This window comes from Mobula birostris, chromosome 15 (assembly GCF_030028105.1).
Source record: "Mobula birostris isolate sMobBir1 chromosome 15, sMobBir1.hap1, whole genome shotgun sequence".
Lineage (NCBI taxonomy): Eukaryota > Metazoa > Chordata > Chondrichthyes > Myliobatiformes > Myliobatidae > Mobula > Mobula birostris.
The window spans coordinates 19,857,194-19,872,856 of NC_092384.1; the positions used below are offsets into that span (position 1 = coordinate 19,857,194).

Below are 15,663 nucleotides of genomic sequence, written 5' to 3' on the forward strand. Positions count from 1 at the left end.
TGGAATATTTTCTAGCCTGTAATAATTTCTGCCTTCTAGACAAGCACACAAGTAAGAATTGGCTCTATAATCTGGCAAGGCTGCTTCTTCATTCAACATAACTATGATTAAGTGTGTACATTTAACACACTTTCCAGTCCCATCTCAAGGAATTAACTTTGCTGTAATCTCTCAATCTTGTCTTTCAATATATTCATCAGCTGCAAATCTTTAACCATTTGGAATTGCAAATTCCAAAATGAAAAGTTTTACCTTGGTGCTAATGGCCAGCCACGCCCTCCTCCCCCTCACCTTTTAGATCTTCTAGCAAGATTAAACAGCTTGTCAATATCCACTCTGTTAGGCTGTCCTGAAACTTGTACATTTCTATAAACAGCATCTCATATGAATACCTATCAGTGACATCTTTCATATTCTTCTTTGTCTATGAAAGAAAGAAAAACAGCACTGTATAATTCCAGTTTCAATTTGCTGTCAATGCAGTAGTCATAAAATGTTGTCTTCTCTGTAATGATAAATGAGAACCATTTTACATCGAACACGAAAGCACAGCACAGTAGAACCGTACAGGCCCTTCAGTCCATAATGTTGTGCCAATCTTTTAACCTAGTCCAAGATCAATTAACCCTTCCCTCCCACATAACGCTCTATTTTTCTATAATCCATGTACCTAACTAAGAGTTTCTAAGACATCTCATCCTCCTCCTCTCCAGAGAGAAAAACCCTAGCTTGCTCAATCTGCCCTCATAAAACATGCTCTTTAATCAAGACAGCATGCTGGTAAATCTCCTCTGCACCTTCTTTGGATAATGCTGCTGGGTAGGGAATTCATAGATTCGGACACACAACAGAACAAGAGATGGTGATTAAAAATTCCAAATTGGGATAGAGTGGAACTTTGAGGGAAGCAGCAGAAAGAGGCATTTCCATGTGCCAGCTGTTCCTGTTAGCATTAGAGGTCATGGCATTGATGAAGTGCTCTTGGACTGACCCACGTGAGTAAATGCAGTGCAGTTTGGAGATAGAGAACACTGAATCCTAAATGCAATAACAGCACAGAGGATGAATGTTCAGGTTAGTGAATAAGATGCGGATGAATTGAATTGACTTTATTTGATACATCCTTCACATACATGGGGAGAAAAAATCTTTACGTTATGTCTCCTCTAAATGTGCAATCATAGTAATTTATAATAAATAGAACAGTTAATGTAACATAGAAATACACTCAATTAGTGTGAGTTAATCAGTCTGATAGCCTGGTGGAAGAAGCTGTCCCAGAGCCTATTGGTCCTGGCTTTTATGCTGCAGTAAAGAAGGTAGCAGCTGGAATAGATTGTGGTTGGGGTGACTCGGGTCCCCAGTGATTCTTCAGGCCCTTTTTTCACACCTGTCTTTGTAAATGTTCAGAATCTTGGGAAGTTCACAACAACATGCACTGGGCTGTCTGTACCACTCTCTGCGGAATCCTGCGATTAAGGGAGGCACAATTCCCATACCAGGCAGCCAGTCAGGATGCTCTCAATTGTGCCCCTGTAGAAAGTTCTTAGGATTTGGGAGCCCATACCAAACTGAAGTGAAAGAGACGCTGTTGTGCCTTTTTCACCATACAGCTGGTGTGTACAGACCACATGAGGTCTTCGGTGATGTGGATGCCGAGGAACTTAAAGTTGTTTACCCTCTCAACCCCAGATCCATTGATATGAAAGGATCTACTTTGTCTTGGGTGGTGGTGTTTATTATTTTTATTGCATTTTTAAATTTTTTATTAGTTCAATTTGGGAAAACTTGAGGTAAGCACACTCATTTCTCAATTGCTAGGAACTTTGTGACTATTTATTTTAGTGGTGTTTAGTATTGTGGCTTTCTGGAGATTTACATAATTATTGCTGTTTAGGCCCAATTGTTTAATGCTATTGCGTAGTGGCTTTGAGATGACACCAGTTGTAGATATTACTATTGTTGCAATAATTCCCCTGTTCATGTTCCATAGTCTTTCAGTTTCCTCTGTTAATTCAGCATATTTCTGTTGTTTTTCACTTACTGATTTCCGTATGTAGTGTGTGTTTGGAATGGCTATATCTGTTAATTAAGTTGCATCTGCTTGTTTTTCCTGCAATATTATAAGCAGACGGTTATTGTGGATTGCTCTATCTGTGATAATGGATCAGTTGTGATATAATTTGTAACATTCTGACTCTAAAATTGGATCAGGCTTGTATTTATAGCAAGTTGTGGTGCCTTTTATGAGTCTGTATTTTAAAACAAGATTTCAGTGAATGATGCCTGTGCCTACTTGTGTTTGTGTAGGTAATCAGATTGGGTTAAATTGTTGCAGGATCCTCTAATGTAATGGATTGTTTCTGGTTTCTCTTGGTATTTTCTACATGTAACGTCTTCAATATGTTGGTCTTTTATTATGTATTTTTGATTACTATTATTGGTATATCATGTGGAATAGGCCCTTCTGGCCCTTTGAGCCGTGCTGCCCAGCAACCTCTAATTTAACTTTGGCCTAATCATGGCACAATATACAATGACCAATTAACCTACTAACCAGTACATCTTTGCCCTGAGGGAAGAAACCAGAGCACCTGGAGAAAACTCATACATTCCATAGGAGGATTTAGAGACTCCTTACAGATGATGTTGGAATTGAACTGTACTCTGCTGCCCTGAGCTGTACTAGCATTCTGCTAACTGCTACACTACCATGGCTTGTTTGAAGGTTGGTGAAAGTGCATTTTCTGATAAAGTAGAGAAGATGCCATCATGCTGTTGAGTTGTGCCCAATGGGATGTTAGCAAACCTTTTTGGGTGTCATGCAGCATCTCATTTTTTTCCCATGGCTTTTTGCAGATGACTCTAACAATAGATATTCTCATTGATAAGCAATGACTTTTTATAATGCTTTGGCAAATTCTACTTTGAGATCAAGGGCAGTCATGCTTGCCTAACTTCTGGACTTTAGCTCTCTGACTAGTGTTTTGACCAAGGCCTTGATAGTCTCTAAAGCTGAATGGTTGTCTTGCAAATATGTAAAGGCCTGATGGGCCATTAAATACTTTAAATCAGCTTTGCTGTAACTATTCATCTTTGGGCTTGTTTGAGATTAGTGCTTGGATGTGAACACAAAGTAGAGTGAAATATTAAAGATGAACAGGGAGGAAAAGTAATAGGCTAACTGTCATGTCCTGACGAGTTGTATGTTTTACCTTCTGATAGGATAGTGTGAAAAGCATGCTTTCTTTCAAAGAGATTTGTTTTTTTTTAACTTTTTATGGATGACAAGCAAAATCTATTTGTCATGAAATGTTGTGAAGTAGTTTGGGTTGTAAGTATAGATGTCACTGAGAAGAGTCATTGCTTAGGTTTCCATTTTCCATGATTTCTGTGGAGAAATCAGTTTTCATTGTGTTCAGTATTATTCACCCCTTTGATTCATCAGCAGTGAAGCCACTCGCATGTGCCAGTGATGGCATTCTTGTGGGGGATGATGAACATGCGAGAAGCCTTGCTTATGAATCTATTTAATGTCTGTGATGTTTAAAAAACAACCATGCATAATTGTTTAAAAAAAGCAAACAATAGCTAATGTAAGCAATTACTAAAATGCAGGTACACAAACAATTGCAACCATTTAAGCCAAACTCAATTTAAATAGAACATAAAATGATCAATTACTTCTGTCCCTGGCTGCCATTCGTCATTCTGAGTCTGGTGAAACCTGATTTGGGCTTTCTGTGCAGATTACTGTAGAATTACGTTTTCTGTTTTCTACTTTTACTAGATTCCAGAAATTTTGAAAGCTAGCAACTCATGCACTATCATTTGTCAGCTATCTGTTTTTGTGGTTGCATTTTGTCTCCCTTAAGTTCTTATAAACTCATCAATTATTTTTTATTCATAATACATTATTTATATTCTTGATCCATAATTAAACACTGAATCATTGCTTTTATCATTTAACCTCCTCGTGCCTTCAACTATATCACAGGCCTTATTCTCCTTTTGTGCCCTTAGCCTTTACTCTTCATATCAAATCTTACTAGTTTCCAATTACTTTTATTTCTGATGGACAGTCATTAAAATTTAAAAATAATTCGGAAGTAAATTTATTATCAAAGTACGTACATGTCACTATATACTATCCTGAGATTCATTTTCTTGCGATTATTCACAGTAGATACAAAGAATCACAATAGAATCAATGAACAAAAGCAGACAAATAACCAATGCAAAAGCCAGCAAGTTGTGCAAATACAAAAAGAAAAACAAAATAATAAACTAATAAATATTATTGAGTTGCTGAGTCCTTGAAGGTAAGTTCATGTTGTGGATTCAGTTCAGTGTTAAGCTGAGTTCAGTTATCTACGATGGTTGAAGAGAACCTCAATTGTTCTTGAACCTTTTGGTGTGGGACCCCAGTTTCCTGTACCCCTTGCCTGATGGCAGCAGTGAGAAGTGAGCATGGCCTGGATGTTAGAGATCATTGATTATGGTTGCTACTGCACTCCTTATAGATATGCTCAATGGCAGGAATGGCTTCTCCTGTGAGGGAACAATATGTAACTGTTTTACGTAGTTTTTTACATGACTTGAGTATATCCTGGCCATTTTTTAAAATTGTGTGACTATTAAAGATCCTGTGACATTCTTGCTGCTTGCAAGGAGTTAATTGATTGTATACCAACTCCCAGGAACCGTCTCTTTATTAATGTATTGGGAGTAGATAAATTTGCTTCCAACTTTGTTATAGAAATGCATTTGCTTTCTGTTTGTTCTTTTAGTTAATATAGCTAAGAAAAATCTAAGTTTGAATCTTAGGTCTTGTGTATGGATGTTTATCTTAATAATTTCTGAGAGGAGTCCTTCTGATATGAGGACAATGTTTTCTATACCAACACTATTAAACCTTTTGGAAATTGTTTAGATGGTGACAGAATATCTGCTCTCAGTGCTTTAAATTAGTCAGATCCAACTCTTTCCCATCTCCATATAACCTTGTATCTTCCAGAAAGTGCAGCCTTAGTAGGCATTAATTTCTTCTCGTAAATTAAACCATTGCATCTATTCAGGTAGTTCTTAATTGAAGCCTAGATTCCTTTCAGTTAGTTTTTAAATAGCTAGAGCATGACTCCTTCAAACCCTATTGGTTTTGGTATGCTCCAGATAGACAGGCTAATGTTGCCTGGGAAGTTCAATTATTTTCTATTCCTGTCCATAATAAATTAATAATTTCTGCACTCTGAGCCCAAAGTCTGAATATTCACTGATTTTGATCTTGCACGTACGCTCAGATACCTAACCAGGAAGGAGAGACCAATTACCAAGAACTATAAACCAATCAAGTTTAATAAAAGATGTTTGAAAAAAAAAGAGTATTTATAAAAGCTTTAAAGAAAAAAAGGGCTGCATTTAGAAATTGAAAATATGCTGAAGGCCTGTCAGAGATTTGAGAAAGGCCAAGAAGTTGGAGAAATCGTCAATTTACACATTTTTTTTTAAAGGGCATGGTTGTATTGAAAATCCATGTGTAATGGATTTATTTGTCGACAGTGAAATCCATTTATCACTGATTTACTCAGTTACTTAATCCATTAGTGTCTTTATAATTTATTGCGTTGAACCCCGCACTTTTATAATACAACAAAATAAATTAAGAAATCAGGTCAAGCATCATCTTTGGAGCCATCTGTATGTTATTTCAGATCTTTCAGTGTTCTGTTTTTTTTTGCATATTCCAACATTTTTCAGTACCTTTGTCATCAAATGTCACAGTGCCCTTTGAGGCTCAGTAAACCTGTGTATGTACTCTGAATTTTTATCAATGCAATTGTCTTTTTATGTATCTTCTCATTCTCTTCATGAGAAAATGACAGAGTTGATGTTAGTAGATTACCTCCTTTGGAGGAAAAAGAGGGAGAAGAAATAAAACATTGCATTGATTAGTGAGAAATACAGTTTTTTTTTGGAAATAGTAGAAGGGAATCTCATCCTTTGCTTACTAAGTCGTGGTACTGTGTGTTGGGAGATGAAAGGATCTATTAAAATTTGATCTGTTATTGTACTGTTTTTCCTCTTTTATTAAAAACCTGATCCTTTTCATGTCTTTACTGTTTCAACAGAATTGGTCATCTGTCAAGCTACACTTGGTGGATTTTCCTTCAGAATTCTCTGCCCCCATCACTTTGTCCCCCTTCCCCCGTAATTGCAAATGGATTCTTCAATCCACATCCTTCAGCGGTTGTGATTGCAGCAGTTGGGTGCCATGGAGAAGAAGCGAAGAAAGAAATGATAGCCTTCTGAACGAGGCTGCATTGTTAACAATTGCCTCAATATCATGAAAACAAAAGTAGCCTATTTTGCAAACATCTTTTGCAAATTGCGCATCAATATGAGAACCTTTATAGCAAGGAAAATGAACTGACCCTTGTGGACATCACAAAACGATCGGATTTCTGGGCTTTTGGAAACTTAGGATTCTGTGACCATGCGATTGGAGTGTACCTGGCTGCTGTTGGTTGTGGTAGTATTGTGCAGTGGGGGACGACTTGGTACGGAGTTGCGACACAAGATTTGTCCAAATTGTACCCATCTGACTCTGAAGTTGGAATACACTTCCACTAATGTTGAACATGGTAAGTAAGTAATCTAGTTTCACACTAAGTAACTAGTTTCCTTTTTTTGTCAACTGCATTGACATTGAGTAGGGTGATAGGAGGAAGGACAGAAGGTTAGAGTAATGATAAGTGGCTTTTTTGAACTAGAGTAAAAGAGAATCGTGGGAGCATGTATATCTGATACTTGATGGTTATCTCCCTGAAGAAAGGAACAATTTATTCATCTTGCTGCTCCTTAGAGGTCACAATCACTTTGTCAGCTATATATGTTGCTGGTATTTCCAATTATTGCAGTTCCCTGCAGTTTTCCTGACATTCCTTGCTTTTCTTTCTCAGGATGTAGTAGCAGATTTGAGCTTTGTAGTATCTGTTCAATGCAGATGGGGGCAAGTAAAAAAAAATCTAATAGCTATGTATCAAAGGTAATCTTAATTATAATGTTTTCTGTTTTAATTCTAGAGTACATTGTTGCTTTTAAGGGGTACTTCACTGCCACAGCCAGAAGTAAGTTTATTTCTAGTGCAATGAAAAATACGGATGTGGTGGAATGGCGAATAGTTCCTCGTGACAATCCTGCCAGTGACTATCCAAGTGACTTCGAGGTGGTACAAATTAAAGAGAAACAACAGCACATCGTTCTAACTCTAGAAGATCATCCACATATTAAACGAGTTACACCTCAAAGAAAAGTCATCCGCTCCCTCAAATTCACAGAGAGTAAGTATAATAATCAATATTGATTCAAAATTAGCAAAAATAATATAACAAAATAGTCTGAGGATAATGCAGCATGGAAATAAGCCCTTTGGCCCAATGCATTCATGTTAAACATGGTGTATGCAAAGCTAGTTCCATTTGCCAGTGTTTGACCCATAACCCTCTTAAACCCTTCCTATCTAAATACATATTCAAATATCTTTTAAATGGTGTCATTATACCGGTCTCAATTGCTTCCTCTGGTAGTTCACTCCGTATACACACCACCAATGAGGTGAAGAGGCATTTTCCTTAGGTCCTTTTTAAATCTTTCTTCTCACTATAAACCTATTCCTTTTATTTTTCATTCTCCTTCCTTAGGAAGAAAAATATTCCTATTCATTAATCCCTTAATTTTATACTTTCCAGGGAATAAAATCTTAGCCTGTCCAGCCTCTCCTTATAATTCAGGCCCTCAGTCCTGGCAGCGTACTCATAAGTCTTCTCTACACCCTTTTCAATTTAATCATATCTTTCCTATAGGAGATGATTAAAACTACACAATATGCCAAATGCAGTCTTCCCAATATCTTGCATAACTGCAACATAATGTCCCAACTCCTATTCGCGATACTCTGATGAATAAAGGCCAGTGTGCCAAATGCCTTATTTACCAACCTTTGTACCTTCGAAGCTGCCTTCAGTGAAGTAGTATCCATCCCCCAAGACAGATCTTTCACTGTGTAAGTCCAACCCTGGTTTGAGTACTCAGTCCTGTACTTTGCCCTGACCCAAATTGAAAGCCTTTGCCAATCGTTAGCCCACTTTGCTAGTTAATTGAGATTCCCCACCCAAGTAATTTTTGATAACCTGTTTGACTGTTTTTGATATCACTTATTTTAGCATGATTTGCAAATACACAAAGTGAGGCTGTATGTGAACAAGAAGAATAAAGAATGGGGTGCATGTGTGCTAAAGCTTGCAAAAGCAGGCCCTTGGACCCATAGCGACAAACAAATCTGTGTTCTAGTTTCTGGCCTCAATTAATTTCTAAAATCTTTGGTATTTGGTTTGCTGAATATTTCTTTACAGTTATATAAAATCACTGAGATGCTTCAATCATGTAATCTGGAATTGCAGAGTGTAGCACTCCCTCAATTTGTGTAACATACTTCCAAATGAGGAAAAGGGCTTGTCTTTTTTCTTGTTTTGCTTTGTTATTGCTTGCATTATTCTGCTGAACATTGTGGGCATGCCATGTAGGCACCAGAATATGAGGAGACTCTTGTGGGCTCCCCCAGCACATCTTGGATTGCAAGTGGAACAAGTCTCACCCTTGTCCCTACACCTTCTCCTCCACTACCATTCAGTCCTTCTAGGTGAGGTGACACTTCACCTGCAAGTCTGTTGGGTTCTTATCTGGTGCTCCTGGTGTGGCCTATATATTAGTGAGACCTGAGGTAGATAGTGAGTTCGTTTTGTCGCGCGCCTTCGCTCCATCTGCCATAAAAAGTGGGATTTCCTAGTGGTCACTCATTTCAGTTCTACTTCCCATTCCCATTTTGACATGTCAGTCCATGGCTGCCTCTACTGCCGCAATGAAAGCCACTCTCAGGTTGGAGAGTGTATTTAGTCAGGGTAGCCTCCAATCTGATGGCATGAACATTGATTTCTCGAACTTACAGTAATTGTCTCTTCCCCCCCCCCCCACCCCCACTTCACCATTCTCCATTACTGTTTTCCTCTCACACCTTCTCTTCTTACCTGCTCATCATCACCTCTGGGCACCGCTCCCTTCCCTTTCTTCCATGGCCTTCTGTCCTCTCCTATCAGATTACCCCTCCTACAGCCCTTAATCTCTTTTACTGAACAACTTCCCAGCTCTATACTGCACCTCTCCCCCTCTCCTTGGTTCACCTGTCACTTGCCACCTTGTACTACCACCTCCCTTCCCCCCACCTTCTTATTCTGACTTTTTTCCCCTTTCATTTCCAGTCCTGATAAAGGGTCTCGGCCCTAAATGTCATTTGTTTAGTCTTTTCCATAGATGCTACCTGTCCTGCTGAGTTCCTCCAGCATTTTGTGTACGTTGCTTTGGATTTTCAGCAACTTGTCTTAGATTATGTTGGCTGTAAATGGTAACAACATATTTCACTGTGTTTCGATGCACACGTGATAAATAATCTGAATCTGAAACTTGTACTATAGACTGCCAGCAGGTTTGATTTAAGCTTTCAGCAGTAAAATATGGTAAATTATCAGATCGAAATCCTAAAACAAAATCGAAGTACAATTTGGCAATTTGGTGCAGGTGAGGTTTCTTGCTTCCTTATATACTTAAATTTCATTTTCATTGTTGCAGCAGACTCTGCTCCACCATGCAATGATAGTCGATGGACACAGAAGTGGCAGTCCTCAAGACCCCTGAGGAGAACCAGCCTCTCCCTGAGCTCTGGATTCTGGCATGCTACAGGCAGGCACTCAAGCCGACGTCTGTTGAGGGCTATCCCACGGCAAGTAGCTCAGACTCTTCAGGCAGATGTATTATGGCAGATGGGACATACAGGTAAGTATAGAACATTATGTATGCAACTAAACAATCTGATGTTTGATAGAAGCTTAAATGAGACTTGTTTTTTGACAGTTCAGACATGATCATTAGAACAATTCTGAGATACAGGTTTCCCCCGCCATCCGAAGGTAGAGCGCTCCTGTGAAATGGTTCGTAAGCCGGAATGTCATAAAGCGAGGAAGCAATTACCATTTATATATATATGGGAAAAATTTGTGAGTGTTCGCAGACCCAAAAATAACCTACCAAATCATGCCAAATACCACATAAAACCTAAACTAACTGTCACGTATCATAAAAGCAGGAATGATTTGATAAATACACAGCCTATATAAAGTAGAAATACTCCTCTACAATCATTGCCGCACTGTTCTCCGTAGTGAAAATCTCACACAAGCACTCTTGGCAGAAACACTTTCTCCAGTAACCTTTAAGCTATGAAGCTGCCAAATCATACCAAATAACACATAAAAATACACAGCCGATATAAAGCAGAAATAACGTATGTACAGTGTAGTATCACTTACGGGAATCGGGAAGACAGCGCTGAGCACACTGATGATGGTGTGTTGGGCTGAGTCGTTAGAGGTTGGGGTGGTGAAGTGGCCCCCACCCTCCAGGCTGCTGACCGATACTGATCTGCGAAGCATGCAGGGGTACAGCGGTAGCAGGGACGCACCTATCACGTCTTTAAGGAAAAAGCCAAAATAAACAAGGTAATTAATTAGGTGCCTCCCGGCACGTAACTGTCAGTCCAGGTCAGAGGCGATTGCTGATTGCGTCGCCTCTGATCTGGGCCGATATTTATGTGCTGGGCGGCACCTAATTAATTAGCTTGTTTATTTCGGCTATTTTTTAAAGATGTGCTGGGTGCGTCCTGGATACCGCTGCATTCTCCGTGGCAATGTATTGGTCCACAGCCCGGGGGTTGGGGTGGTGGGACACTGGGGTGTCATCTCATCGTTGATCAGGGCAGCCTCGATGTCGAAGGTCGAGATTTGTCGTCTGCTGTGGCTGATGTGGAAAGCTTGCTTGACTGCTTAGCCTCATGCATTTTTCTATCATACAATTCTTTGTAAGCACTTAAACCATCCTGCAAATATGCCCTAAACTGACATACCCTTTCAAAATTAAAGTCGTACTTTATCATTGCAGCGAAAATCTCACGCAGTTGCTTCATGTTCAGCTCCTGGAGGACTTCACTTTCAGTCCGTTCGCTACTGCATTCGGTTTTGATTGTTATCCTTTCCTTTTCCAATTGCATCAGCTCTTCATCTATCAGTTCTTGGTCATGGGATGCCAAAACCTCTTCAACATCATCTTCATCAACTTCCACAAGCCAAACTCACCTTGTCCTTACTTTGTTCACCACGATCAAAACGCTTAATTATGTCTAGTTTTATGCTAAGTGTAACACCCTTACGAGCTCTTTTAGGCTTTTCCGATACCTTAGAACTCATCTTGGTAATGGCTGCTCAAAATAAATCGACTTAAAGCACAGATGCTCACAGGCACGTGTTTAAAGCAATGCAGGCTAGAATGCAGTTCCAGGGGAGGAACTTGGCTGCTTTTTTTTCCGCGCGCTGCCTTTTTTCGTAATAGTGAAAACACCTTCTGTTAGCAGAAACAGGTAACTAATGTAGGTCTTTCGTAACAGTGAGGTTTCGTAAAGCGAACGTTCGAAAAGCGGGGGACACTTGTATTTATTTTTGTGGGTGCAGTTGGTAATAATTTTTCAGCAGTGCAAATTCGCTGCAGAGAATAGTATTTAATGGAAATGCTATAATTAAATAATATTTAATGTTATGTAAATCACTGGCTTCATAAACACAGTATTTAAATAAATCTATATTTGGAAACTTGTAAGTACACACTTGGCTGTAAGGAACTCATTACATTGGAAACCCGATCTAAAACTAGTTTTGACTGACCCATCGGTCTTGAGTTTTTAAAAAGATGTTATATATTATGCTGGTTATTTGATTTTAAGAGCAATTTGAACATAAATAGAAGTCAGTTAACATAATCTGAACAAACAGTTGTGAAATATGATGACATACCTGCCAAATATTTGGGATTCAGTTGGCTTTGGTTAGCATTCCTCCACTTACTGTAACTAGCTTTACTTTTCATCAGTATTTCATGGAAAAAAAATCTATATAGTGCAGAAATCTATAGTTTGTGCACTAGAGTCAGTTGTGTTAATTATTTCTTCATTAAAGAGGCTGTACAAAAGGCCCTAGCTGTGATCTTAATATGAAATACTTAATAGATCCATCAGTAATTTCAGTGTTAATTTAGACTGTCTTTAATTGTTTATTAGTGAATTCATCGACTTAGAGTAAAAAGTAATCTACATAAAGATAGTTAATATATAGTTTCTGTTGGTGAAGAATTTTTTGTGCTAAAATATTTGTCATTTTAAAAGTGGTAGTCTGTTTCCTGGGAACGCGGGTTCATCTATTGTTAAAGTGTGTATGTGTCTCTGTGAGTTTCCTTATATCAGTAATGTTTGTAGCCCACACATTTCATTTATTTTGCATAGGGTGACTGGGTCACTTGATCACAGTTTTGGGGTTGGTTCTTTACAATTCTTTACCCTGTGTATAGAGTTAAATGAATGATCTTAAAAGCTGTAAATTATTTGACTTTAAATTGCTGATAGATTGTGAAACCTTAATTGCTTTGAAACTCGTTCAACTTGTATCAGTTACTGTTAAATCCAATTTTTCATCTCTGCATGTCCCAGAGCATGTGTAGCCGATTTTCTATCCCAAGTCAAAAGGACCTTATGAATTTGTTCTGTTCACATGAAGACTTGTCATCTCCACTACTGTCTTCCATGGACACTGTAATCATGTGTAGTACTTTTTCTGCCCTACAATATTAACTATGTAAAGGCTACTAATAAAGTTCCTGAAAACAGCTGCCCAGTTATCTGTTTACTCGAAGAACTATACCCAGTATTTGATTTACTTTAATATACTCACTATGTCTTTACAGATTACTTGGCAGATAATTCCGGATTTTTAACATTCATTTTCCTTAATTTCCATTTCAAGTTATCTTCTGGTAATACCAGTTAAATAAATTGATCGCTTGTAGCAAGGAGCAGTAGAGGTCATAGAGTCATATAGCATGAAAGTTGCTCACCACTGATGTTCTGCTCATCAAGTTGTTGCTACAGTAACCAGGTCTTTGTACCAACCAGAATAAAACATGCATATTTATATAAATGCCATGGAAGTCTTTTATATGAGGTGGCCAATGCTTGTACTCCTGCAATAAAGGATGGGTTGTGGGTGGGGTTCATTATTGTAGGTGAGAGGCTCAGTGAGTCAAACTGTCCACATTTGGAACTGTTTTAGAGGGAAAAAAAATACAGGTTCTTATAGTTTTTCTGAAAGCTGGTCATTTAAAAAAGAAAGAATTTTGAAGCACTGCAGTTCCTGTGCTGAACTTTAGGAGCTAAAACCCTCAAGGCCATTCAAGAAAAAAAGTGTTTATTTGTTAGCTGGTTGCTCATAACTTGTCTCTTGAGTACAAATATATTTTCCACTCCCCTAAGTTAGGAAGTAAGATATGCTTCCAGTGCTCATAGTAGCCACCATACTTCACAGCTTTGTCTGAAAATCTTAATATATAGGTGCCTCTCTTGCTTGTGGGTCAGTTAGTGCCTGAAGGAAAGAGGTTAATAATATGAATATACCCAACACCAGAATGGACATGCATTGTTTAGATTTTCTGTTTGACTTGAATTACCTTTTTAATATTTTAGGTGTCGGTGTAAAAGTAGCAGTGTTTGATACAGGACTCAGTGAAAAACATCCTCACTTCAAAAATGTAAAGGAACGAACCAACTGGACCAATGAGAAGACCTTAGATGATGGTGTGTACACTTAAGTTCTACATCTATCAGCAGTTTTAATAGGCATTTCTCATTCATAATATCACGTGTCACTAGCTGAGATTTTCTGGAATTTTGGGCCATTTCTTTTGTGCCCATTAGTAAGTTTTATTTTAAGAAAAAGTTTAAAGGATAACTGACTATTTTTCTGCACTGCATTATTTTAAAATTTACTTGATTGAAAAATGCTAACAAGTTCATTTTTGCCCATTTCATATTTCTAATTATAGTCAGCATTTTATCTCAGATTGGAATGATTTGAGTAGATTCACAGAAGGCTATAATCTTATAGACTAACAACTTTAATTTGTGAATAATGCAAAGGAGTTTTTGAGGATTAGTAGCCATTGTTATGATTGTCACCAAGAGATCAGATTTGTTGTTGATGCAAATACAGAGAAATTAATAAAATTGCCTTCCCCACAGGGAAAGAGAAGCAAAACAAACTGATATATTGTGGTGAGTTGCAAATGCAATCAATAATTTGCAGTGGAGATTTTCAGTCTCTTGTGTTCCAGCAGAGTTTTTCAAAAAATTATATGGTATTTTTCAACAACCGGAAGTAATAACTGCTTTTGGTAAATTATCGGTATATATTTTGCATACAAATTCTCTGTTTTGGTAGTATTTTTAGTTCTTAGCAGTGGAAAAATTAGATCATCACCATTGTCACTAATATTCCAATCAGAGATAACAAAGATGTGCACTCATCATCACTTTTCTGGTCTTAAAACCAATTTTCCGACTTGCATGTAATCAGGAAAATATCAAGAAACTGACTTGTGCATGTCTCTTTCCTGCATCAAACGTACCATTTGCTCTTGTTGAGTTATAATACAGCCTTGTGAATGGCTGCATAGAATTTGTTCTTTGCATGCTTTGGTTATCTTATTCTGGGAGTTCTTAGTTTTGCTCAGGAAGATGTCATGGGCAACAAGTGATAAAGACCAAGTCCCTTGGTGCAGTCATGTTGATTCAGCTGTCTGCTATTGTTCATTCTCAAAGATAATACAAATGGAGTGAAGAAGGAACTTAACTGAAATACCTGAAGCTGCACTTTTTATCGTTCTTTTCTTCATTCTTTCAACTGAGGTTTCTGTTCTAGGCTTGCTGTCAAATGCCCATTGTCCTTTTCCCATTATTATAGAGCATTCTGAGATGTTGCTTGCACGGAAAAACAGAAGCATAGTGGTCAAGATACTGCACTAGCAGCCAGAAATTGAGATTGTCGATCTAGGGTCATGGGAAATTTAATTTCAATACATTAAGTAAATCTAGAATTTCATTTGTCTCAATAATAATAGACATGAAGCTGCTGGATCATTATTTTTAAAAAATCTTGTTCTCGGAAGTCCTTCAGGGAGGGAATCTGCTGACATTGCCCAGTCTGGCTCGTACATCAGAGCAACTAATATTGTTGACTATCAATTGCTTGGTTCTGCAGTTTTGAATAGGCAATAAGTTCTGGTATTACCAATGCTCTTAATGAGCAAATAAGTTGAAAATCTAGTCGTGCTGTAGAGATTTTTACATAAAATAGCTATCACACAACCAGATTTTCTTCATAGTCTGTTAGGAGTAATGCGCCTAAAGTGCTGCCAATAAGGCATGAAATTTATAAACTAGATGTACTTGTCAAAGGGGCTAAAAAGAATGGAGTTGAACTGAAAATATGCTGCAGGTCCAAGGCTCATTTTCTTTTAAGAGTCTTCTCCAAGTGGATCTTGTTTGTGTAATAGAACTAATTCTTAGTTTCATCCCTTTTTTTGTTGAAATAATCCTGAAACATATTCACAAGCATAAAAACATTGCAATTTCATTATTGAAAAACTTTACTTTTCAAAGTCAATTTTAAGCCTAATCCT

At 37.9% G+C, this 15,663-nt stretch overlaps 1 protein-coding gene across 3 annotated transcripts in view; it reads left to right on the forward strand.

Moving 5' to 3' along the window:
* mbtps1 (membrane-bound transcription factor peptidase, site 1) overlaps window positions 1-15,663 on the forward strand; it is a 125,725-nt gene that overhangs the window by 20,961 nt on the left and 89,101 nt on the right. For 2 of the 3 annotated variants that reach the window (XM_072279408.1, XM_072279409.1), the window contains exons 2-5: window positions 6,129-6,641; window positions 7,083-7,340; window positions 9,682-9,885; window positions 13,670-13,780. In XM_072279408.1, the coding sequence (XP_072135509.1) occupies window positions 6,494-6,641; window positions 7,083-7,340; window positions 9,682-9,885; window positions 13,670-13,780 (721 nt within the window). In that variant the 5' untranslated portion in view covers window positions 6,129-6,493. The remainder of the gene's footprint in view (window positions 1-6,128; window positions 6,642-7,082; window positions 7,341-9,681; window positions 9,886-13,669; window positions 13,781-15,663) is intronic. The other variant, XM_072279410.1, reaches the window with a different exon arrangement.